At 47.4% G+C, this 26607-nt stretch overlaps 1 protein-coding gene across 3 annotated transcripts in view; it reads left to right on the forward strand.

Moving 5' to 3' along the window:
- Positions 1–26607, forward strand: part of LOC134337699 (NAD kinase-like) — a 130259-nt gene that overhangs the window by 96549 nt on the left and 7103 nt on the right. For all 3 annotated transcript variants that reach the window (XM_063032891.1, XM_063032892.1, XM_063032893.1), the window contains exons 3-9: positions 1194–1323; positions 2439–2544; positions 9945–10030; positions 15753–15855; positions 22742–22890; positions 24149–24248; positions 25955–26112. In XM_063032891.1, the coding sequence (XP_062888961.1) occupies positions 1194–1323; positions 2439–2544; positions 9945–10030; positions 15753–15855; positions 22742–22890; positions 24149–24248; positions 25955–26112 (832 nt within the window). The remainder of the gene's footprint in view (positions 1–1193; positions 1324–2438; positions 2545–9944; positions 10031–15752; positions 15856–22741; positions 22891–24148; positions 24249–25954; positions 26113–26607) is intronic.

The raw sequence follows: 26607 nt of genomic DNA on the forward strand, positions 1-26607 counted from the left end.
TGCACTGCTCTGAGCAGGAAGTCTCTACAACGGGAAGTCAAAACTGCCCAACGCATCGCTGGCACCAGCTGACCCGCCATCACTGACATAAATATAGAAAGGTGCCAGAAAACGGCCAGTAACATCATGAAGGATCCCACACACCCTGCTCACATCAGGGAGGAGGCTATGTAGCATCCACACCAGGACCACCAGACTCAAAAACAGTGACTTCCCCTAAGCAGTGAGGCTGATCAACACCTCCACCCACTACCCCACCCCTCCACACCCCCAACCACCACTATTTTATCATTTCCTGTCAGTCACCTTCTGTCCAGACACTCCTGTGCCTAGCGTCACTTTATGGACATAACATCAGTCTATAAGTTATCGTACGTATTTATATTTATTATGTTTTTTTATTATTATGTTCTTTATCTTTTTGTTTTTTTGTGTTGCATCGGATCCGGACTACAACAACTTCGTTCTCCTTTACATTTGTGTACTGGAAATGTCATTAAACAATCTTGAATCTTGAATTGTTGTGAAGAGTTTCTCACTGGTGTTGTATCTTTACAAAGCAGTGAAGAACCTTTCTCTCCCCTCTCCCCTCTCCCCTCTCCCCTCTCCCCTCTCCCCTCTCCCCTCTCCCCTCTCCCCTCTCCCCTCTCCCCTCTCCCCTCTCCCCTCCTCTCTCCCCTCTCCCCTCCTCTCTCCCTGCCCGTGGGTAATAATAGCCCTTGAATTCAAAGCAGCGGAGAGCCGTTCTCTCCCCTCTCTTCTCTTCTCTACCCATGGGTAATGACACCATGGAATTCTCTCCCCTGCTCCCCATCTCCTCCTCCCCCCCACTGCTCCCCACCCCCTCCCCTTACCCCTTTTCCTCATTCTCCTCCTCGCCCCTTCTCCTCCCCACCCCCTCCCTTTTCCCCCTTCTCCCCTTCCCTTTCTCCCATCCCCCTTCTGCCCCCACCTCCCTCTCCTTCCCTTCTCCCCTCCCCATTTCTCCCCTTTTCCCCTCCCACTTCTCCTTCCTCTCCCCCCTTCTCCCCTCTCCTTCTCCTGCCCCCCTCCCCCTCTCCCCTCCCCCCACCCCCCATCTCCCTCTGCCTCCCCTCTCCCCCCTCCCCTCTCCCATCCTTCCCTCCCCCTCCCACCTGTGGGTAATGACAACCCTTGAATTCATTGAATTAACTGAACCTTTCCTGTTGTAGGCACATTCAGGATCCTGCTAGTCAACGGCTGACATGGAACAAACCCCCCAGGAGTATCTTGGTCATCAAAAAGATTCAAGATGATCGGTTACTTCAACCATTTAAAGAGCTTTGCATCTTCCTTATGGAGGTAATGTGCCTGAGTATATTCAAAATTCAAAGAAACACAATAGAATCCGTGAAAAATTACACATACAAAGACCAACAACAATCAAATACAAAAAATAAACAAGTAACTTTCAAAGTTCAAAGCTGAAAATAAATTTATTATTAAAGTTATATGTCCCCACATACAACCCTGAGATTCAGTTTCATGTCAATACAACAAACACCATAGAATCAATGGCAAGTTACACACAGACTGACAAACATCCAATCTGCAAAAGAAGATGAACTGTCTAAATACAAAATAGTAATAATAATGAATAAGTAATTAAATAATATTGAGAACACAGGTTGTAGTGTCTTTGAAAGTGAGTCCATAGGATGTGGAATCAGTTCCACATACACACCATTTTATCACTAAAACTACAGAAACCATTAGATCCGAGAGTAGTCAGACCGACAGCTTGAGAGATAAACTAGGCTGATGTCAGTGATCTCGTGGAAATGTGGGGCGTCAAGAACAGGAGGCGAGAAGGTCAATGACAGAGAGCTTGTCTGTTGCGTGTGATGTACTTGGATCTCTGAGGAGAATTCGGTGAGATAGTGGATCCTTTTAGTGTTGCTCAGTGGAGTAGAGGGCTCGAGCATCAAAGAACGCAAATACAGAAAGGTGCTGGAAAAGGGCCAGTAACATCATGAAGAATCCCACCCACCCTGCCCATGTTTGTCCAACTCCCATCAGGGAAGGGGCTATGTAGCATCCATGTCAGGACAACCAGTTACTTTCCCCAAGCAGTAAGGCTGATCAACACCTCCACCCACTAACCCACCCCTCCACACCCCCAACCACCACTACTTTATCATTTCCTGTCAGTTGCCTTATGTACCTAGCATCACCATATGGACATACAATCAATAGAAGCTATCTCATGCATTTATATTTATTGTGTTTTTTAAAAATTAATATTATTGTGTTTTGTGATTTTTTTTTCTGCTGCATCAGATCCAGAGTAACAGTTATTTCATTTCCCTTCACACTTGTGTACTGGCAATAAAATAAAACAATCCTGAATCTTGGATGCTTATTCACCTTGATTTTATGTATTAAGGAAATTTGATTCACAATCTTTTTGATTGTAGGAAAAAGAAATGATTGTTTACATAGAGAAGAAAGTACTTGAAGACCCCACCATAGCCAACGATGAGAGCTTTGGACCACTTAAGAAATTATGCACTTTTAGAGAAGGTAAAAGCACCTTGGACTCTAATTTCACTGTTCTGCAATAACGTTTTCCTGTGGTGTACAGTCCCAACTCTTGGAGGGATCACACGGCAAGGTAGAAGGAGTTCAAGTTCAAGTGTAATTTTCATTCAACCGTACACAAGAATACAGCCAAATGAAACAGTGTTCCAGTAGGGACAAGGTGCAAAACACGGTACCAACAATCACACACAACACACGTAGTTACAAGCAAAAACTAACAGTGATATAGCCCAGGTCCCTGAGAGTCATGGCTTGTAGGTTGATGGTGCACGGAATGTTGTCCCGGAGCCAGGTTTCTGCAACAACCCACAGCAGTTCCTCATCTCATGCAGCCACAAACAAACACAATCCAGCTCGTCTTCATGGGAGCAAATACTGGAGGCAGCTCCCCAACCCAGCACGGAATCCAGCAGCACACTGGCGGGACGGGCCAGACCCCAGTTCTGTGGCACAGAGCCAGCTTCTCGTTCTTCCTTTGCTATAAACTCCTGTTTGCTCCTAAAGTCTTCCCACTCGCTCTACTCCCACTCTGAACTTCAAAGTGATCTGCAACACAATGTTTCTGCTTTCACTTTTGCTTCCTTTGACTCAGGGTGGTACAGTGGGGAAAAAGGCCATTCAGCCTGTTATGCCCACACTATCCAATGGGCACCTTCTATATTAATCCCTTCTTCCAGTACACATTGTATAGCCTTCTATCTCAGATTATTCAAGTACTCATTTAGACACTTAAACACTGTCACAGTTTATTTCACCACACTACCTCATTACATTTTTTCTTCTTTTTTGCTGTTTTCACGCTAGTTAATTGAATTTTTAAATATGTTTCTAACTGTGATTTATATATTTTTGTTAGGTATTGCACTGTACTGCTGCTGTAAGACAACAAATTTCATGACATATGTCAGTGATATTAAATCTGATTCTGATTTTGATTTCTCTCCTTTTAACTACCTCTGATGTGGGAAACCTTTGTAGTCAAAAATGTAGTCTGTCCAAACTGTACCCACCTTGGCTTTATATACCTCAGTCACATCCTCTTGTCGGGGTGAATGTGGAGAGGATATTTCCCCTTGGGAGACCATAGATATAGGAGCAGAATTTGTCAGGCAAGATTTTCCCTTGAGGAAGCCATGCAGACTGCGGCCTATTTTATCATGTGCCTCCAAGTACCCCAAAACCACATCTTTAACAACCAACTCCAATATCTTCCCAACCAATGAGGTCAGACTAGAAGAGAAGAGAAATTGCGTCTCGACTCACGAGAGAGCATAGGCCATCAGCTTTTGCAGTTGATGTTTCTGTAACAGGCAACTTCTTTTTTACGAGGCCGAGTTGCTAGCTTGACGCTCAACCCAGCACGGATGGAAAGCGTGCCAGGGGAGCCAGCTGGGTTCGAACTCGGGACCTTCCACCCCAAAGTCCAGCACTGATGCCACTACGCCACCAGCCGGCAGAGGTCAGACTAAGTGGCCTATAATTTCCTTTCTTCTGCCTCTCTCCCTTCTTGAAGAGTGGAGTGACATTTGCAATTGTCCATCCCAGAATCTAGTGATTCTTGAAAGATCATTACTAATGCTTTCACGATCTCTTTAGCCACCTCTTTCAGAACTCTGGGGTGTACACTATCTGGTCCAGGTGACTTTCAGATCTTCAGACCTTCAGACCTTCAGACCTTTCGGTTTCCTTGGAACCACCTCTCTAGTAATGGTAACTTCACACTCTTCATGACCCTTGACACCTAGAACTTCCACCATACTGCTAGTGTATACCTGAAGACTGATGCAAAATACTTATTCAATTTGTCCACTATTTCCTTGTCCCCCCCCACCCCATTACTACCTCTCCAGCATTGTTTTCCAGCAGTTCAATAACCACCCTTACCTCTTTCACACTTTATGTATATGATGAAACTTTTGGCATCCTCTTTAATATTATTGGCTTCCATTTTTTGTATTCTATCTTTACCTTCTTAATGATTTTTTTTTAGTTGTCTTCTATTGGTTTTTAAAAGCTTACCAATACTCTATCATCCCACTAATTTTTGCTCTATCATATCCCTCTCTTTGGCTTTTATGTTGGCTTTGACTTCTCTTTTAGCCACGGTTGTGTCATCTTGCCTTTAGAATACCACTTCCTCTCTGGGATGTATATATCCTGCGCCTTCTGAATTGCTGTCATCCCTGCCAGTGTTCTTTTCCAATCAACTCTGGCCAACTCCTCTCTGATGCCTCTGTAATTCCCTTTGCTCTGTTGTAATACTGATACATCTGACTAGCTTCTCCTTCTCAAATGTCAGGGTGAATTCGATCATATTATGATCACTCTCCCTTAAGGGTTCTTTTGATTTAAGCTCCCTGATCAATTCCAGTTCATTGCACAACACCCAATCCAGAATAGCTGATCCGCTAGTGGGCTCAACCATGATCTGCTCTAAAAAGCCATCCTGTAGGCATTCTAGAAGATCCCCCTCTTGGAATCCAACACCAACCTGGTTTTCTCAATCTACCTGCATATTGAAATCCCCCATGACTATTGTAACATTGCTCTTTTGGCATGAATTTTCTATCTCATGAGTTGCTGCCGAATGATTTACTGATTAGATATTTGCATTAACAAGCAGGTGTACCTAATAAAGTGGCCACTGAGTCTATGGTTCGATGTACATGTGACAAATGAAGCTTTTCTCTGAGTGAGTCTGACCTCGAATAACATGTTGACTTGTGATAAAAAGCAATAGACAATAGACGATAGGTGCAGGAGTAGGCCATTCGGCCCTTTGAGCCAACGCCGCCATTCACTATGGTCATGGCTGACCATCCACAATCAGTACCCTGTTCCTGCCTTCTCCCCATATCCCTTGACTCCACTATCTGTAAGAGCTCTATCTAACTCTTTCTTGAAAGCATCCAGAGAATTGGTCTCTACTGCCTTCTGAGGCAGAGCATTCCACAGATCCACAACTCTCTGGGTGAAAAAATTTTTCCTCAACTCCGTTCTAAATGGCCTACCCCTTATTCTTAAACTGTGGCCTCTGGTTCTGGACTCCCCCAACATTGGCAACATGTTTCCTGCCTCTAGTGTGTCCAATCCCTTAATAACCTTATATGTTTCAATCAGGACCCTGCTCATCCTTCTAAATTCCAGTGTATACAAGCCCAGTCGCTCCAATCTTTCAACATATGACAGTCCCGCCATCCCGGGAATTAACATTGTGAACCTGCGCTGCACTCCTTCAATTGCAAGAATGTCCTTCCTCAAATTTGGAGACCAAAACTGCACACAATACTCCAGGTGTGGTCTCACCAGGGCCCTGTACAACTGCAGAATGACCTCTTTGCTCCTATACTCAACTCCCCTTGTTATGAAGGCCAACATGCCATTAGCTTTCTTCACTGCCTGCTGTACCTACATGCTTACTTTCAGTGACTGATGAACAAGGACACCTAGATCTCGTTGTACCTCCCCTTTTCCTAACTTGATACCATTCAGATAGAAATTTGCCTTCCTGTTCTTGCCACCAAAGTGGATAACCTCACATTTATCCACATTAAACTGCATCTGCCATGCATCTGCCCACTCACCCAGCCTGTCCAAGTCACCCTGCATTCTCATAACATACTCCTCACATTTCACACTGCCACCCAGCTTTGTGTCATCTGCAAATTTGCTAATATCACTTTTAATCCCTTCATCTAAATCATTAATGTATATTGTAAATAGCTGTGGTCCCAGCAGCGAGCTTTGCGGTACCCCACTAGTCACTGCCTGCCATTATGAAAGCGACCCGTTAATCCCTACTCTTTGCTTCCTGTCTGCCAACCAATTTTCTATCCATGTCAGTACCCTACCCCCAATACCATGTGCTCTAATTTTGCCCACTAATCTCCTATGTGGGACCTTATCAAAGGCTTTCTGAAAGTCCAGGTACACTACATCCACTGGCTCTCCCTTGTCCATTTTCATAGTTACATCCTCAAAGAAATTCCAGAAGATTAGTCAAGCATGATTTCCCCTTCGTAAATCCACGCTGACTCGGACCGATCCTGTTACTGCTGTCCAAATGTGCCACTATTTCATCTTTTGTAATTGACTCCAGCATCTTCCCCACCACTGATGTCAGGCTAACTGGTCTATAATTCCCTGTTTTCTCTCTCCCTCCTTTCTTAAAAAGTGGGATAACATTTGCTACCCTCCAATTCACAGGAACTGATCCTGAATCTATAGAACATTGGAAAATGATTACCAATGCATCCACAATTTCTAGAGCCACCTCCTTAAGTACTCTGGGATGCAGACCATCAGACCCTGGGGATTTATCAGCCTTCAGTCCCATCAGTCTATCCAACACCATTTCCTGCCTAATATAAATTTCCTTCAGTTCCTCCGTTACCCTAGGTCCTCTGGCCACTATTATATCTGGGAGATTGTTTGTGTCTTCCCTAGTGAAGACAGGCCCAAAGTACCTGTTCAACTCGTCTGCCATTTCTTTGTTCCCCATAATAAATTCAGCTGTTTCTGTCTTCAAGGGCCCAACTCTGGTCTTAACTAATTTTTTCCTCTTCACATACCTAAAGAAGCTTTTACTATCCTTTATATTCTTGGCTAGCTTGCCTTCATATCTCATCTTTTCTCCCCGTATTGCCTTTTTAGTTATCTTCTGTTGCTCTTTAAAAGTTTCCCAATCCTCTGCCTTCCCACTCGTCTTTGCTATGTTATACTTCTTCTCTTTTATTTTTATACTGTCCTTGACTTCCCTTGTCAGCCACGGCCTCCTCTTACTCCCCTTAGAACCTTTCTTACTCTTTGAAATGAACTGATCCTGCACCTTCTGTATTATTCCCAGAAATACCTGCCATTGTTGTTCCACTGTCATCCCTGCTAGGGTATCTTTCCAGTCAACTTTGGCCAGCTCCTCCCTCATGGGTCCATAGTCCCCTTTGTTCAACTATAATACTGACACTTCCGATTTTCCCTTCTCCCTCTCAAATTGTAGATTAAAACTTATCATATTATGGTCACTACCTCCTAATGGCTCCTTTACCTTGAGTTCCCTTATAAAATCCAGTTCATTACACAACACTAGATCCAGAATTGCCTTCTCTCTGGTAGGCTCCAGTACAAGCTGCTCTAAGAATCCATCTCGGAGGGACTCCACAAACTCCCTTTCTTGGGGTCCAGTACCAACCTGATTCCTCCAGTCTACCTGCATGTTAAAATCCCCCATAACAACCGTAGCATTACCTTTGCGACATGCCAATTTTAACTCTTGATTCAACTTACACCCTACATCCAGACTACTGTTTGGGGGCCTGTAGGTAACTCCCATTAGGGTCTTTTTGCCCTTACAGTTTCTCAGTTCTATCCGTACTGACTCTACATCTCCTGATTCTATGCCCCCCCTCGCAAGGGACTGAATTTCATTCCTCACCAACAGAGCCACCCCACCCCCTCTGCCCACCTGTCTGTCCTTTTGATAGGACGTATATCCTTGAATATTCATTTCCCAGTCCTGGTCCTCTTGCAGCCATGTCTCTGTTATTCCTACAACATCATACTTGCCAATTTCCAACTGAGCCTCAAGCTCATCCACTTTATTTCTTGTACTACGTGCATTCATATATAATACTTTTAATCCATTACTCCCCTCATCTTTCACCTCGATTCCTATTGCTCTTGGCCATACTCTCCGATCCCCTCCTGAGCTTTCTGCCCCGTTAATTCTGTTGTCTTTCTTAACTTTTCTTATTCTGTCTTTCCCTTTAACTCCATCCTTGTATTTCCAGTTCCTCTCCTCCCCCCCCGCCCCCCGCCAGTACTTAGTTTAAACACACACGTGTAACAGTGGTAAACCTGCCTGCCAGAATGCTGGTCCCCCACCTGTTAGGGTGCAACCCGTCCCTTTTGTACAATTCATCCTTATCGCAAAACAGATCCCGGTGGTCTAAGAATCTAAATCCCTGCTTCCCGCACCAGCTCCTCAGCCACACATTCAGATCCCCTATCTCCCTGTTCCTGCCCTCACCAGCACGAGAAACTGGAAGCAAACCGGAGATAACCACCCTGGAGGTCCTGCTTTTTAGCCTTCTACCGAGTTCTCTGAAGTCACACTGCAGAATTTCTTTCCTCTTCTTCCCCACGTCATTTGTGCCGACATGCACCACCACTTCTGTCTGTTCACCTTCACCCTTGAGGATTCCCTGCAATCGGTCTGTGACATCCTGGATCCCGGCACCAGGGGTGCTCCTGATGTGGCCTTCTATATATTGGCGAGACCCGACGCAGACTGGGAGACCGCTTTGCTGAACACCTACGCTTTGTCCGCCAGAGAAACCAAGATCTCCCAGTGGCCACACATTTTAATTCCACATTCCATTCCCATTCTGACATGTCTATCCATGGCCTCCTCTACTGTAAAGATGAAGCCACACTCAGGTTGGAGCAACAACACCTTATATTCCGTCTGGGTAGCCTCCAACCTGATGGCATGAACATTGACTTCTCTAACTTCCACTAATGTCCCACCTCCCCCTCGTACCCCATCCGTTATTTATTTCTATACACACATTCTTTCTCTCTCTCTCCTTTTTCTCCCTCTGTCCCTCTCACTATACCCCTTGCCCATCCTCTGGGTTCCCCCCCCCACCCCTTTTCTTTCTCCCCGGGCCTCCTGTCCCATGATCTTCTCGTATCCCTTTTGCCAATCACCTGTCCAGCTCTTGGCTCCATCCTTCCCCCTCCTGTCTTCTCCTATCATTTTAGATCTTCCCCTCCCCCTCCCACTTTCAAATCTCTTACTAACTCTTCCTTCAGTTAGTCCTGACGAAGGGTCTCGGCCTGAAATGTCAACTGTACCTCTTCCTAGAGATGCCGCCTGGCCTGCTGTGTTCACCAGCAACTTTGATCTGTGATCCTTAAATCCCGCCTGTTGCCACAGAAACTCCTTTCTGTACCTCTCGCTATGGAGTCCCCTACTACCACAGCTCTGCCTGACGTCTGTCTCCTCGAGTTTGCTTCAGCGCCAATTGTTGACCCGCAGACCTGTCCGCCTCTCAGACTGGCGCTGTCTTCTGTCCCGACAGCTTCCAAGAGCGTGAACCTGTTTTCAAGAGGTACATCCCCCGGGGTCTCCTGTACTCCAAGCATCCATCCCTTCCTCATCGTCACCCCCCTTCTCTCTTCCGATATCTTCGATATAATGATCTCGCTGTAGGTCCCGTCCAGAAAACTCTCGTTTTCCCGAATGAACCTGAGGTCATCCAGTTGCCTCTCCAGTGCCCCAACACCGTCCTTCAGGAGCTAAACCTGGACAAGCAGGGAGATGTTTGTAGATGTGAGTCAGTGATATTCTGCAGAAATAATCATTGTAAATTTCTTTGTAGGCTTTGATGATTTGTCAGATCGGATCGATTTTATAATTTGCCTCGGAGGTGATGGCACTTTACTTTATGCATCATCTTTATTCCAGGTACGTCTGTCCTTCGGGGTCCAATGTTTTAGTTTGATGCATTGGGGTTGGGGGGGGGGCTATGGAACTCCGCTACTGACAGTCCTGAACATGGCTGTGAAAGGAGGAGGGGTGGACATGGGGCTAGTAATGCCATCCCATAAAAACCCAGAGCTACAGAAACATCAACAGAAGCTCCAAACACTTCGTTCCTGAGAGAGAAAGGTTCCTCGCTCGAAGACACATGAAGTCATGAGGTGAGAGCCGCAAATCTGTGGAATTCTCAGCTGATCAACCTTCTGTAAGAGAGACCGGCTAAAGAACACCTGGCAATGCGACCTTCAAGTTGACACCAAGAAAATGGGCTCTACCTGGGGACAACGTGAGATACTGACCCAGGGCAGAGGACTCTGCCAAGCTGCTGCCAGCAGCCTGTACCCCACTAGGGGTGATGGGGCTTGAGAAGATGGTGATGATTGGGGTGGGTGAGGTAGAGGGAGTCATAATGGAGGGATGGGATGGGATGGGAGTTTCTGAGGTGTGCAGCCCAAAGTACCCGAATGAAGTCTCCACTTTTGCCACACCCACCTCTCAGAAATAGGAAGGCGGGGAGCTGGTGAACTCTAACCTCGTGACTGGCTGTGTCTGAAAGAACTAATTAACTAAACAAGGAACACCACTAGATTCTGCCTGGAGGGCAGTGACCTGCAGTGTTCTGCAGGGATCTGTTCTGAGACGCCTGCTCTTTGTGGTTTATATAAACCACAATCATCCGATCACAATTGGATGAGGAAGTGGAAGGGTGGCTTTAGTAAGTCTGCAGATGACTTGAAGGTTGGTGGTGTTGTGGACAGAGTAGAACAGGAGTTCCCAACATTTTTTATGCCATGGATCAATACTGTTAAGCAGGGGGTCCCTGGAGCCCAGGCTGGGAACCCCTGGTGTAGAGGGTTGCTGTGGGTTTCAATGGGACATTGCTAAGATGCAGAGCTGGGCTGAGAAGTGGCAGGTGGAGTTCTGAAATCTGGAAAGCTGAAGTGATTCACTTTGGAAGGTCAAACTTAAAGGCAGAGTACAGGGTTAATGGCATGACTTAGCAGGAACTGAGGGATCTTGAAGTCCATAGATCCTCACAGTACACTGTATACTGTATACAACCTCACAGTACACTGCATACTGTATACAAGCTCAGTACACTGTATACAACCTCACAGTACACTGTATACTGTATACAAGCTCAGTACACTGTATACAACCTCACAGTACACTGTATACAAGCTCACAGTACACTGTATACTGTATACAACCTCACTGTATACTGTTTACTGTATACTCACAGGCAGCCACGAAGCAAGGAAACTCAATGGAATCTATTTAAAAAAGACTGTCAAATACCCAACGTGCAGAAAAAAAACGTCAGGCAAACAATGACAGAATCTCTATCACTGGCATATGTCATGTAACATATTAATGTAGTGGCAGGAGTGCAATGCAATGCATGATAATATAGAGAAAAAATAAGTAAATCAATTGCAGTAAGTATATATATGTATATTAAATAGTTAAACTAAAAATAGTGCAAAAACAGAAATAATATATAATAAAAGTGAGGTAGTGTTCATGGGTTCAATGTCCATTTTGGAATCGGATGGCAAAGGGGAAGAAGCTGTTCCTGAATCACTGAGTGTGTGCCTTCAGGCTTCTGTATCTCCTCCCTGATGGTGACAGTGAGAAAAGGGCATGCCCTGGGTGCTGGGGGTCTTTAGTAATGGACGCTGCCTTTCTGAGGCACTGCTCCCTGAAGATGCCTTAGATACTATGGAAGCTGATGCCCACAAAGGAGCTGGCTAATTTTACAACTTTCCAGAGCTGCTTTCGATCCTGTGCAGTCGCCTGCCCATTCCAGACAGAGATGCAGCCTGTCAGAATGCTCTCCATGGTACATCTGTAGAACTTTTCGAGTGTTTTAGGGGACACACCAAATCTCCTCAAACTCGTAATGAAATATAGCCATTGTCTTGCCTTTTTTTATTGCTGCCTTGATATGTTGGGACCAGGTTAGATCTTCAGAGATGTTGACACCCAGGAATTTGAAACTGCTCACTCTCTCCACCTCTGATTTCTCTGAGGATTGGTTCATGATCCCTTGTCTTACTCTTCCTGAAGTTCACAATCAGCACCTTGGTCTTACTGATGTTGAGTGCAAAATTAAAAATAAGTAAATAACATTCAGATCTGAAGTCCACTACCACAGAGCAAGTCATCACTGTAGCCGATACAAGCATCCGTTAAATTGCAGGCAGCCACCTCAGTTCAGTGCAGTGACAGGTAAACCTTGCAGAGCAGCGAGCTGAACACCAGTCCATCCCTCTTCTCCGGCCCCGGCACCCTGACCTTTCCAACCTGGCCTGGCACTTAAATCGCCCAAAACCTTGAGTTGCTCCTCGCTCTCGGCCCCTGACCCTGCCACTTTGATACGCTGTCGGCCCCTGACCCTGCCGCTTTGATACGCTGTCGGCCCCTGACCCAGCTGCTTCGATACGTCCCCGACCCCTGACCCTGCCGCTTCGATACGTACCCGGCCCCTGACCCTGCCGCTTCGATACGTCCTCGGCCCCTGACCCTGCCGCTTCGATACACTGTCAGCCCCTGACCCTGCCGCTTTGATACGTCCTCGACCCCTGACCCTGCCGCTTCGATACGTCCTCGGCCCATGACCCTGCCGCTTCGATACGTCCCTGACCCCTGACCCTGCCGCTTCGATACGTCCCCGGCCCCTGACCCTGCGGCTTCGATACGTCCCCGGCCCCTGACCCTGCCGCTTCGATACGTCCCCGACCCCTGACCCTGCCGCTTCGATACGTCCCCAGCCCCTGACCCTGCGGCTTCGATACGTCCCCGGCCCCTGACCCTGCGGCTTCGATACGTCCCCGGCCCCTGACCCTGCCGCTTCGATACGCTCTCAGCCCCTGACCCTGCCGCTTCGATACGCTCTCAACCCCTGACCCTGCCACTTCGATACGTCCCCGGCCCCTGACCCTGCTGCTTCGATATGTCCTCGGCCCCTGACCCTGCTGCTTCGATACGTCCTCGGCCCCTGACCCTGCTGCTTCGATATGTCCTCGGCCCCTGACCCTGCTGCTTCGATACGTCATTGGCCCCTGACCCTGCCGCTTCGATACGTCCTCGACCCCTGACCCTGCCGCTTCGATACATCCTCGACCCCTGACCCTGCCGCTTTGATATGGTCCTGCCGCTTCGATACGCCGTCAGCCCCTGACCCTGCCGCTTCGATATGTCCTCGACCCCTGACCCTGCCGCTTCGATACGTCCTCGACCCCTGACCCTGCCGCTTCGATACGTCCTCGGCCCCTGACCCTGCGGCTTCGATACGTCCCCGGCCCCTGACCCTGCCGCTTCAATACGTCCCCGACCCCTGACCCTGCCGCTTCGATACGTCCCCGACCCCTGACCCTGCCGCTTCGATACGTCCCCGGCCCCTGACCCTGCCGCTTCAATACGTCCCCGGCCCCTGACCCTGCCGCTTCGATACGCTCTCAGCCCCTGACCCTGCCGCTTTGATACGCTCTCAACCCCTGACTCTGCCGCTTCGATACGTACCCGGCCCCTGACCCTGCCGCTTCGATACGCTCTCAACCCCTGACCCTGCCACTTCGATACGTCCCCGGCCCCTGACCCTGCCGCTTCGATACGTCCCCGACCCCGACCCTGCCGCTTCGATACGTCCTCGGCCCCTGACCCTGCTGCTTCGATACGTCCTCGGCCCCTGACCCTGCCGCTTCGATACGTCATTGGCCCCTGACCCTGCCGCTTCGATACGTCCCCGGCCCCTGACCCTGCCGCTTCGATACGCCGTCAGCCCCTGACCCTGCCGCTTCGATACGTCCTCGACCCCTGACCCTGCCGCTTCGATACATCCTCAACCCCTGACCCTGCCGCTTTGATATGGTCCTGCCGCTTTGATATGTCCTCGACCCCTGACCCTGCCGCTTCGATACGCCGTCAGCCCCTGACCCTGCCGCTTCGATATGTCCTCGACCCCTGACCCTGCCGCTTTGATACGTCCTTGACCCCTGACCCTGCCGCTTCGATATGTCCTCGGCCCCTGACCCTGCCGCTTCGATACGTCCTCGACCCCTGACCCTGCGGCTTTGATACGGTCCTGCTGCTTCGATACGCTGTCAGCCCCTGACCCTGCCACTTTGATACGTCCTCGGCCCCTGACCCTGCCACTTTGATACGCTTTCGGGCCCAGATCCTGCTGGCTCAGCTCGGTTCTGCTGCATTGAATCACCTCCAGGTCCGCTCCAGCAATGGCCAAACACTGGCTCATTCCCCTCTCTCAGGCTGTACCTGCCACAACCGTAACCATCCTGCACCTAGTTCACACCGCAAAAATACCCGTTCGTACGGGTGGTTAAAAAGCACAACTTCGAAAGGGAATTGATTGCAAAGGTTTCGAAGGTCCATTTAATGTCAGAGAAATATTTACGATATACATCCTGAAATGCTTTTTCTTCACAACCATCCACAAAAACAGAGGAGTGCCCCAAAGAATGAACGACAGTTAAATGTTAGAACCCCAAAGTCCCCTCCCCAGCTCTCCTCCTCCCGCACGTAAGTAGCAGCAAGCAATGTTCCCACCTCCACCCACCGGCAAAAAAAGTATCGGCACCCCCCACCAAGTACTCAATCACGCAGCAAAGACACAGACTTGCAATACTCCTTCACCCGGTATTCGACATACCACAGACTCTTTCTCTCCCCCTAATAAGGGAGAAAGAAGTGGCTCCGTTTCACAGCGACAGGGGAGACATAACAAACAACTGGCTGGTTTACGATGTTAAAAGTCTGTTGTGTCGCTTTTTCCAAGCTCTGTGCCCAAAGATCTCGGGTCTCTGGGCACACAGCCTTAGATCTTCCGATTCCCATGACACACCAATCTCCTGCCGGGACACCGACCTCTGACCCCCACCCTTCCCCAGTCTCCAGAGCTACGAAGTCTTGGACCTCCAAAGACGAGCAAAGCTTTTAGGCCGCGCCCTTGGTGTGCTGAATAACGGCCAGTCCTGAAACCCCGAGAGCGGGCCCCATTCCCGCAAAGTACCATAGTCAGCATGTAGCTCCAGGTCAGGGTCTTCAAAAGAGATATTAAAGATAAAAATAGAGCTGTTTCCAAAGATGCAAACAAAGGAGTCGCTGTTAGGCACCATTGACCCTCCTAAGCTCCGCCTCCTTGCAGTGATTCTTTCTGAGAAAAAATGTGATTAATCCAATAGTTTATAGTTTGGTTTGCTGCCAGCAAGTCGTCACTGTGCTCCCCCAGTGATATCTTAAACTGGAGGGAGCATAACTTTAAGGTGATTAAGAGGAGATTATAGGTGGGTTGTCAGAGGTATGCTTTCTACAGAGAGTGGTGGGTGTGTATGTGGGACGCGCTGCCAGAGGTGGTGGTAGAGGCAGATACCTTAGGGACATTTCAGGAAATCTTAGATAGGGAGATGGAGGAGGGAAGGGATAGATTGATGTGAGAGTAGGTTAATAGGTCAGCACAACATCATGGGCTGAAGGGCCTGGTGTGTCCAGTATGTTCTGTTCCTGTTCAAAGTAACCAATGTGTAGGGTGGCTTGTGTTGCTTGCCTTAAATCCACATGTGCGTCAAGGCAATAACATTTGTTTGTATATAGATGGTTCATTCTGACTCAGCTTCTTGTTTAACAGGGTAGTGTCCCACCGGTGATGGCTTTTCATCTTGGCTCCCTAGGATTCTTGACACCATTCAACTTTGACACCTACCAGTCACAGGTTACGCAAGTGATTGAAGGTACTCATGTTAGAGTACGATGAAGTAATCTCACTGCTCTTGTGTGCATACTGAAAGCTTAAATCTAATGGATATATTTGAAGTGACCTATTTCAAACATACATGAGTCATGGTCATAGACACTGGCTATCTGACACCTCCTGTCCACAGTGAACACTGGTTGTTTATCTATATTAACACCATAAGACACAGGAACAGAATTAGGCCATTTGGCCCATCAGGTCTGCTCTGCCATTCCATCATGGCTAATTTATTTTCCCTCTCAACCCCATTTTCCTGCCTTCTCCCATAACCTTTGACGCCCTGACTAATCAAGAACCGATCAACCTCCACTTTAAATATGCTCAATGACTTGGCCTTCACAGCCATCTGCAGCAATGAATTGTACAGATTCACCACCTCTGGCTAAAGAAATCCCTGCTTATCTCTTTTCTAAATAGACTCCCCCACTATAGGAAACATTCTCTCCACATCCACTCTATCTAGGCTTTTAAATAGTCGCTTATTCTTCTAAACTCCAGTGAGTACAGGCTCAGACCCATCAATCAACTTCTCATTCATTAACCCCTTGATTCCCGCAATCTCCTCTGGACTCTCTCCAATGCCAACACATCTTTTCATAGAAAAGGGACCTAAAACTGTTCCAATGATCCATAAAGCCTCAGCATTACATCCTTGCTCTTATATTCTAGTCATCTCGAAATGAATGCTAATATTGCTCTTACCTTGGTCAGCAGCCTCATATGGAGCACTTTGTCAAAGTCCTTCTGAAATTACAAATAAACAACAGCCATTAATTCACTGTCTATCCTGTGTTACGTACCCCGTAACTGGGTTGCCAAACCAGCAGAAATGGATCACTCTGTTGGAGTCTGGATTACTAGAACTAAGAAAGTTTTATTAAAGAAACAAGCAACGCAGTAATCGAAAGGATAATAAATGCAACAGTTCAGCAATGATAAACACACATGTGTACAGAATTAAGATAACAGCATCAATCAAGCTCTATCGTTGTCTAGGGGTAAATGACCAATTTCAAAGTGACACAAAAGTCCAGTTCGATTTAGTTCAGTTCGCAGTAATCGTTGCCGTGGCAATGGACAACGTGGGGGGAGGGAGAGAGAGAATGAGAACGACTGATCATTCAGAAACGGCTTCCACTCACAGACCGGCGATATTGCTCACAAGCAGCTTTCGGGCGAGTCCTTTGTGATGTCACCTGAGGTCACCGACTGTGACCCCTCCTCCAGATGCGGTCGACCCTCTGCAGTGAACCCAGCACCCAAGCGAGGGTGGACACACACCGGGTTCCCGCTGATCGTACCTTTCCACCCTGTGCGTTTAAGGCTGATCCCCCGATCAGCCGTCTAAGAGCTTCCCACCGACTCGTGAGAGGCGCACCGCTTCCAGGGTCTCGTTACCTCGGGTGTCGTGTGTGTCCTGCCTTAGCGAACCTGTCCCTTTTTATCCCCCTGCTGGGGTATCGCCTGTCCATCACTTCAAACAGTTCAGGGTTCAAAGGGGGAGCCGCTCTAGACAGCTCTCTCTCCCGTCCCTTCATTACACATCTCCAGATGCTGCTTCATTGTTCCTTATCTCTCCTTCCCCTGAGGACAGGTGGCAGACCAACTGCTGATGCCACTGATGCTAGCCCAGGCCAGCAAACATCTTAATTTATGTGTATTCTCGTCACACCTGCTTGTTATTTCCTCAATAAATTTCAACAGATTTGTCAGGCAAGATTTCTCCTGACTGACTTTGGCCTATTTTATCATGTGCCTCCAAGTACCCCAAAACATTTTAAGTCCATAAGGCATAGGAGCAGAGTTAGGCCATTCAGCCAGTCTAGTCTGCTCCACCATTCCATCATGGCTGATCCCAGATCCCACTCAACCCCAAACACCTTGCCTTCTCGCTAAATCCTTTGATGGCCTGACCGATCAGTAAACTATTAACTTCTACCTTAAATACACCCACAGACTTGGCCTCCACTGCAGTCTGTGGCAGAGCATTCCACAGATTCACCACTCTCTGGCTAAAAAAATTCCTCCTTGCCTCTGTTCTAAAAGGTCGAGCCTCAATTTTGAGGCTGTGCCCTTGAGTTCTGGATACCCCATCATAGGAAACATCTTCTCCACATCCACCTTATCTAGTCCTTTCAACATTCAGTAGGTTTCAATGTGATCCCCACGCATTCTTCTAAATTCCAGTGAGTACAGGCCCAAAGCTGCCAAACGCTTTTCATATGTTAACCCCTTCATTCCTGGAATCATCCTTGTGAATCTTCTCTGGACTCTCTCCAATGACAACACACCCTTTCTGAGATATGGGGCCCAAAACTGTTGACAGTACACCAAGTATAGCCTGACTAATGTCTTATGAAGGCTCAGCATTATCTCCTTGCTTTTATATTCTACTCCCCTTGAAATAAATGCCAACATTGCATTTGCCTTCTTTACCACAGACTCAACCTGTAAATTAACCTTCTGGGGGTCTTGCAGGAGGACTCCTAAGTCCCTCTGCACCTCTGATGTTTGAACTTTCTCCTCATTTAGGTAATAGTCTGCACTATTGTTCCTTTTACCAAAATACATTATCATATATTTCCCAACTCTGTATTCCATCTACATTTTTGCCCATTCTTCCAATTTGCAATTGCATTGATTCCTCAGCACTACCTATCCCTCCACCTATCTTCATATCATCTGCAAACTTTGCCACAAAGACATCAATTCTATTGTCTAAATCATTGACAAACAATGTGAAAAGTAGCGGCCCCAATACTGACCCCTGAGGAACACCACTAGTCACTGGCAGCCAACCAGAAAAGGGCCCTTTTATTCCCACCTGCTGCATCCTGCCTGTCAGCCATTCTGCCATCCATGCCAGTATCTTTCCTGAAATTCAATTGGAATTTATCTTGTTAGCCAGCCTTGTGTGGTACCATATCAAATGCCTTCTGAAAATCCAAGTAAATGACATCCACTGACTATCCTTTGTCCACCCTGCTTGTTACTTCCTCGGAGAACTCTAACAGATATGTCAGGCATGATTTCCCTTTACAGCAACCTTGCTGACTTTGACTGATTTTATCATTAGTCTCCAAGTACCCTGAAACCTCATCCTTAATGATGGACTCCTACATTTTCCCAACCACTGAGTTCAGACTAACTGGCCTAAAATTTCCTTTCTTTTGCCTCCCTCCCTTCTTAAGGAGTGGAGTGACATTTACAATTTTCCTGTCCTCCAGAACCATTCCTGAATCCAGTGATTCTTGGAAGAAGATCACACATGCCTCCACAATCACCTCAGCCATTTCCTTCAGAACTCTGGGGTGTACACAATCTAGTGCAGCTGACTTATCTACCTTCAGACCTTTCAGATTCCCAAGAACCTTCTCTAGATATGGTACCTTCACCCACTTCATGATCCCTGACACCTGGAACTTCCACCATACTGCTAGTGTCTTCCACCCTGAAGACTGACACAAAATGCTTATTTGGTTTTTCCATCATTTCTTTGTCTCCATTATTCCCTCTCCAGTATCGTGTTCCAGCAGCCCGATATCCACCTTTGCCTTGTTTTTACACTTCATGTATCTGAAGACACTTTTAATAATATTGGTTAGCTTACTTTCGTATTCTATACTTCCATATATTTTCACTTACCTTATTGACTTTTTTCGTTGCCTTCTATTGATGTTTAAAAGCTTCCTAATCCTCTAACTTCCCACTAATTTTTGCTCTATTATATGTCTTCTCTTTGGCTTTTATGTTGTCGTTGACTTCTCTTGTTAACCGCAGTTATGTCATCTTGCCTTCAGAATACTTTTTCCTCTTTGGGATATATATGTTATGTGCCTTCCAAATTGCTTCCAGAAATTCCAGCCATTGCTGCTCTGCCATCATCCCTGCCAGTGTTCTTTTCTAATCAATTCTGGTCGACTTCTCCTTCGTGCCTCTGTAATTTCCTTTATTCCACTGTAATACTGATACATCTGACTTTAGCTTCTCTTACTCAAATTTCAGGGTGAATTTGATCATATTAAGATCACTTTCCCCTAAGGGTTCCTTTACCTTAAGCTCTCTAATCAATTCCAGTTCACTGCATAACACCCAATCCAGAATAACTGATCCCTAGTGGGCTCAACTATAAACTGCTCTAAAAAAACTATCTCATAGGTATTCTAGAAATTCTCCCCTCCTGGAATCTAGCACCAACCTGATTTTCCCAGTCTATCTGCATATTGAAATCCCCCATGACCATTGTACACTGCCCTTTTTACTCGCATTTTCTCTCTCCCTTTGTAATTTGTAGGGCACTGTCTTACTACGGTTTACAACGCCCATCAGGGTCTTTTTACCCTTGCAGTTCCTTAGCTCCATTCACAAAGATTCAACATCTTCTGATCCTATCTCATTTGTTTTTAATGACTTGAGTTCATTTTTTACCAAGAGAACAATGCCATCCCCTCTGTCTTCCTGTCTGTTGTTTCAATACAATGTGTACTCGGACATTAAGCTCCCAGCTATCATCTTCTTTCAGCCGTGATTCAGTGATGCTAACAACATCATACCTGCCAATCTGCAACTGTGCTGCAAGTTCATCGACCTTATTCCATAGGCAGCGCGCATTCAAATACAACACCTTCAGTCCTGTATTCACCTTCTGAATTTAATTGAATAGACTTTATTACTTACGCCCTTCATATACATGGAGTAAAAATCTTTACGTTATGTCTCCGTCTAAATGTGCAATGTGCAATTTATAGTAATTTATAATAAACAGTATGTACAACAGGATAGTCAATATAACAGAAATACAATTGTATCAGCGTGAATTAATCAATCTGATGGCCTGGTGGAAGAAGCTGTCCCGGAGCCTGTTGGTCCTGGCTTTAACACTGAGGTACCGTTTGCCAGATGGTAGCAACTGGAACAGTTTGTGGTCCCCAATGATCTTCTGGGCCCTTTACACACCTGTCTCTGTAAATGTCCTGTATCATGGGAAGTTCACATCTACAGACACGCTGGGCTGCACAAACCACTCTCTGCAGAGTCCTGCGATTGAGGGAAGTACAGTTCCCATCCCAGGCAGTGATGCAGCCAGTCAGGATGCTCTTGATTGTGCCCCTGTAGAAAGTTCTTAGGATCTGGGGGCTCACACGAAACTTCTTCGACCATTTGAGGTGAAAGAGGCGCTGTTGTGCCTTTTTCACCACACAGTCAGTATGTACAGACCACGTGGGGTCCTCGGTGATGTTTATGCCGAGGAACCTAAAGCTGTTCACCCTCTCAACCCCAGATCCATTGTTGTCAATAGCGGTTAGTCCGTCTCCATTCTTCCTGTGGTCCACAACCAGCTCCTTTGTTTTTGTGACATTGAGGGAGAGGTTGTTTTCTTGACACCACTGTGTCAGGGTGATGACTTCTTCTCTGTAGGCTGCCTCATTATTATTTGTGATAAGGCCAATCAATGTAGTATCATCTGCAAATTTAATTAGCAGATTGGAGCTGTGGTTGGTGACACAGTCATGAGTATACAGAGAATAAAGGAGGGGGCTTAATACACAGCCCTGAGGGGCACCAGTGTTGAGGGGCAGAGGTGAGGGAGCCCACTCTTACCACCTGCCAGCAATCTGACAGGAAGTCCAGGATCCATCAACACAAGGCAGGGTCAAGGCCAAGATCTCTGAGCTTCTTGTCAAGCCTGGAGGGAATTATGGTGTTGAATGCTGAACTGTAATCCAAGAACAGTCCACCTTTCTTGGTTTTGTCTGCCTTTTACATTTCAACTCATCCTGTTGACTACAATTTTACCCTATCAACAGCCTCTTCTCACTACACATTGCCTGTTTGTAAACCACCTACCTCATCTTCAGCACTATTATCGGCCTTTCCTACGATTACTTCCTGCATTGAAATATACACAGCTCAGGACACTAGTCACACCATGCTCAACCTTTTGATTCCTGACTCTGTCTGAGATCTTACCAATATCTGCCACCACAGCCTCTCCACTAACTGTTCTAGCATTCTGGTTCCCATCACCTTGCAACTCTAGTGCAACATTAACAAACCTGCCCACTAGGATATTAGTCCCCCTCCAGTTCAGGTGCAAACCATTCCTTCTGTACAGGTCCTACCTTCCTGGGAAGAGAGCCCAATGATCCAAAAATCTTATAGAAACATAGAAAATAGGTGCAGGAGTAGGCCATTCAGCCCTTCGAGCCTGCACCGCCATTCAGTATGATCATGGCTGATCATCCAACTCAGAACCCTGTACCAGCCTTCCCTCCATACCCCCGATCCCTTTAGCCACAAGGGCCATATCTAACTCCCTCTTAAATATAGCCAATGAACTGGCCTCAACTGTTTCCTGTGGCAGAGAATTCCACAGATTCACCACTCTCTGTGTGAAGAAGCTTTTCCTCATCTCAGTCCTAAAAGGCTTCCCCTTTATCCTCAAACTGTGACCCCTCATTCTGGACTTCCCCAACATCGGGAACAATCTTCCTGCATCTAGCCTGTCCAATCCCTTTAGAATTTTATACGTTTCAATAAGATCCCCCCTCAATCTTCTAAATTCCAGAGAGTATAAGCCTAGTCGATCCAGTCTTTCATCATATGAAAGTCCTGCCATCCCAGGAATCAATCTTACGCAATACCAAGAGAAGCTTCCAGAATCATACATACTGTGACCACTAGGATGCATACTAAACAATTACATGTATACTGGTGGTTAAATTGGCCCTGAATCTCATTGTCCTAAGCAATGAAAATAAAGCCCTAAGCAGGTAGTATGTTAAGATGCAAAGAAAAATACCAATGAAACAGTGTAATTCAGCAATGGTGATGAATGAGGGGTCACTCCGTTTGTCCATCAGGGAACGTCGCCATCACCCTGAGGAGCCGGCTCAAGGTGAAAGTGGTGAAGGAACACCATCCTGACCATCAGCACGAACTGGAGGAGAACGGGCTGATCAACACCATGTGTGGGGATGTCCACCCAAGGAGACAGGTCACCCATTACCAGGTGAGATAGCAACACCTAAGGGCTGGGGCAAAGGCCTGGTGGATGTGATGGGATGGCCACCGATTCGTGAGGCTTCAGGGCTACAGTTACACTTGAGCGACTGGTTCAAGTTTAATTGTCATTCAACCATACAAATGAATACAGCCGAACGAAACAGCGTTCCTCTGGAGCCACAGTGCAAAGCACAGTACCAACAGCACACCACACATAAAGCACATACAGTTACGATAGCAGAAAACATACTGATCCTTGCTACAACTGAGACAATGCAACTCCCCCACCATCGGCCCTCCTCCTCCCCCCTTCCTCCACTTCCTCCTCTCCCCTTCCTCCACTTCCTCCTCCCCCCTTCCTCCTCTTCCTCCTCCCCCCTTCCTCCTCTTCCTCCTCCCCCCTTCCTCCTCCCCCCTTCCTCCTCCCCCCTTCCTCCTCCCCCTTCCTCCTCCCCCTTCCTCCTCCCCTTCCTCCTCCCCCTTCCTCCTCCCCCTTCCTCCTCCCCCTTCCTCCTCCCCCTTCCTCCTCCCCCTTCCTCCTCCCCCCTTCCTCCTCCCCTTCCTCCGCCCCCTTCCTCCTCCCCCTTCCTCCTCCCCCTTCCTCCTCCCCCTTCCTCCTCCCCTTCCTCCTCCCCTTCCTCCTCCCCTTCCTCCTCCCCTTCCTCCTCCCCTTCCTCCTCCCCTTCCTCCTCCCCCTTCTCCCCTTCTTCCTCCCCTTCTTCCTCCCCCTTCTTCCTCCCCCTTCTTCCTCCCCCTTCTTCCTCCCCCTTCCTCCTCCCCCTCCTCTCCACCCCCTCCTCCTCCCTCTTCCTCCTTCCCCACTCCCTCCTCCCCCACTTCCTCCTCCTCCCCCACTTCTCCTCCTGCATCTCTTCCTCTTCTTCCCTTCACTATAGGACATAGACTGCGGACAGCAGCTCACCAGGGTCCTCTATCCTGGACCAGCCTTTCAAGTTATCCATTTTCAAAGTGTAGTCCATCTGTGAAGACCCATCCTCTCTCAGGATGAGATCTCGGGGCCCATTCTCTCTCAGGATGAGATCTCGGGAGCTTCCCTTGACGTTTCTCTTGCACTGGGTTTTTATGGAATGGAGTTGCTAGCACCATGCCCACCCCTCCTCCTCCTGCAGTCAGGCTTGGGATCATCCTATGTCATATGGGCTTATGGTTCCCCCATCCGTACTCTGGCCCCTTCCCTCTTCTCTTTGAAAGCACTGATCTCTGTTATCAGAGATTTAATGATTCCCTCCTCTCCATTCCTTAAGGTCCTGAATGAAGTTGTGGTTGACCGTGGTCCTTCTTCGTACCTCTCTAACGTGGACTTGTTTCTGGATGGACGCCTTATAACCACAGTGCAGGGAGATGGTGAGTGCAGAGCTGATGCCTCCATCCTGAGCAGAGCCCTGCAGTGGTCTTGTCACCGAGGATGTGCTCAAACTGATCTCTGAACTTAGGTGTCAAAGCAAGACTTGAATTCTGCAGAAAAATTCCGATTTGCCATCATTTGCATTTAGCGCAGGAATATTAGGTAGCGGGGGAGGATGTAGTTCTTGTCAGCACTTTCCTACCTCCCAGGTCACCTGTCCTTAACCAGGTGTTCAGCCACTTGGAGTTTCACTGAGAGTGTTCAGTTTGAGACCTCAACTCACGATCTTATACATCAGCTGCTCAAATGTGTTTCTGTCAGCAGTTATGATGCAAGCTGAAGGTGACAGATTTATTTTGTCTATTACATTTATCCTTCAGAAAAGAAGAAGAAATATTCCATATTATTTCACTTGGAGTATTGTGAGCAGTTTTGGGCCCCACATCTGTGCTGGCATTGGACAGGGTCCAGAGGAGGTTCATGAGAATGATTCCAGAAATGAAAGGGTTAACAATGAGTAGCATTTGATGGCTCTGGGCCTGTACTCGCTTGAGTTTAGAAGAATGAGAGAGAATTTCATTGAAACCTCTTAAATGTTGAAAGGCCTAGACCGAGTGGATGGGGGAGTCTAGGACCAGAGGGCACAGCCTCAGAACAGAGGGATGTCCATTTAGAATTGAGATGTGGAGGAATTTCTTTAGCCGCAGGGTGGTAAATGTGTGGAACTCATTGTCACAGACAATTTTGTATATTCAAAGTGGAGGTTGATAGGTTCTTGATTAGTCAGAGCGTCAAAGGTTACGGGGTGAAGGCAGGAGAGTGGGGTTGAGAGGGATAATGAATCAGCCATGATGGAATGGTGGAGCAGACTCGATGGGCTGAATGGCCTAATTCTTCTCCTATGTTTTATGGTCTAATTAACTTTGTGATAAAGCACAGTTCAGTAAACCACTCAGCCTTTGACAGTGCAGGAGGGGGGCATCTGACTAACCAATGAGATCTCCCCTTCATTCTTGTAAGCTCCAGAGCCATCAAATACTCCTCATCCGTGTTAACCCTTTCATTCCCAGAACCATCCTCCTAAATCTCTTCCAACCAGAAATCACAACCAGGGTCGTGTGGTGAGTGTAGTTGAGGGCAGCTAGGGTGGTGTCAAAGGCAGGGAGGGGTTAAGGATAAAGGTGAACTGGGAATCAGCTGATGGTGCAGGGACTCAGTGCAAGTCAGGATGTGGGAGAACCTGGAGTTCAAGATTCAAGATGGTTTATCGTCATTCTTCAGAACAGGAATGTAAAGAACAAAATAATTGTTACTCCCGAAACTACAGCATAAAAAATATAAATATAAAAGAAATCCCTTAAATCACAGTATACAAGTAATTGTTGAGTGTGGCCTTAGATACACAGTGTGTCTTACAAGATTGTTTGTAGGGAGGATGGCCCGGCCGGGATAAGGTTCCCTCACCAGAATCACTGGGGGTAGGGTTCCATCACCGGTATCACTGGGGGTAGGGTTGCCTCACTGGTATTACCGGAGTTTCGGCTGAGCTGAGTTCGGAGCTGGCATACGATCTGGTGAAGCCGATGGCTGAAGGGTTTGTTGGGAGGATGGCCAGGCCAGGGGTAGAGTTGCCTCACCAGTATTACCGGGATTTCGGCTGAGTTGAGATTGAAAGAGTCTGATGAATCTGGACCTCCCCCCACAGGGGTGATTGTCTCGACGCCAACAGGAAGCACGGCGTACGCGGCAGCAGCAGGAGCGTCAATGATCCATCCCAACGTGCCAGCGATCATGATCACGCCCATCTGTCCGCATTCGCTGTCCTTCCGGCCCATCGTCGTCCCGGCAGGAGTGGAGCTGCAGGTAACGTGCAGGTGGTGCACTCCCCTTGTGTGATTGGTTGATAGCTGCTGCAAGTGGACGCCTTCGCCAAACCCTCTCGGCATTCTCCTTGTACCCTCCAGAATCACAGTCAGGTTCATTATCACTGACGTGTGCCATGAAATTTGTTTGACATCCCTCTGTCCCTTGACATCCTGAGTCTGCTGTTCATAGAGTCATAGAACACTTCAGCACAGAAAGATGTCCTTTGCCTTGTCCAGTCCCTGCTGAACCATTTAAACTGCCTCGTCACATTGCCCCACACCTGGACCATTGCCTTCCAGACCCTTCCATTCCCAAACTCCTTTGGCAGAACTCTTATACAGCTAATTAATTGTCACAATCTACATTGCCGTTTGCAGAATTCCATCATCTTGAGAATTACAAAATCTGCTTTTTTTACATAAGAACATCTGTCCCGTTGAACCTGCACCGACATATTCAATAAGATCATGTCTGATCTGAACGTGGACTCAG

The sequence above is a fragment of the Mobula hypostoma genome, chromosome 25 (genome assembly GCF_963921235.1).
Source record: "Mobula hypostoma chromosome 25, sMobHyp1.1, whole genome shotgun sequence".
In the NCBI taxonomy this organism is placed as follows: domain Eukaryota; kingdom Metazoa; phylum Chordata; class Chondrichthyes; order Myliobatiformes; family Myliobatidae; genus Mobula; species Mobula hypostoma.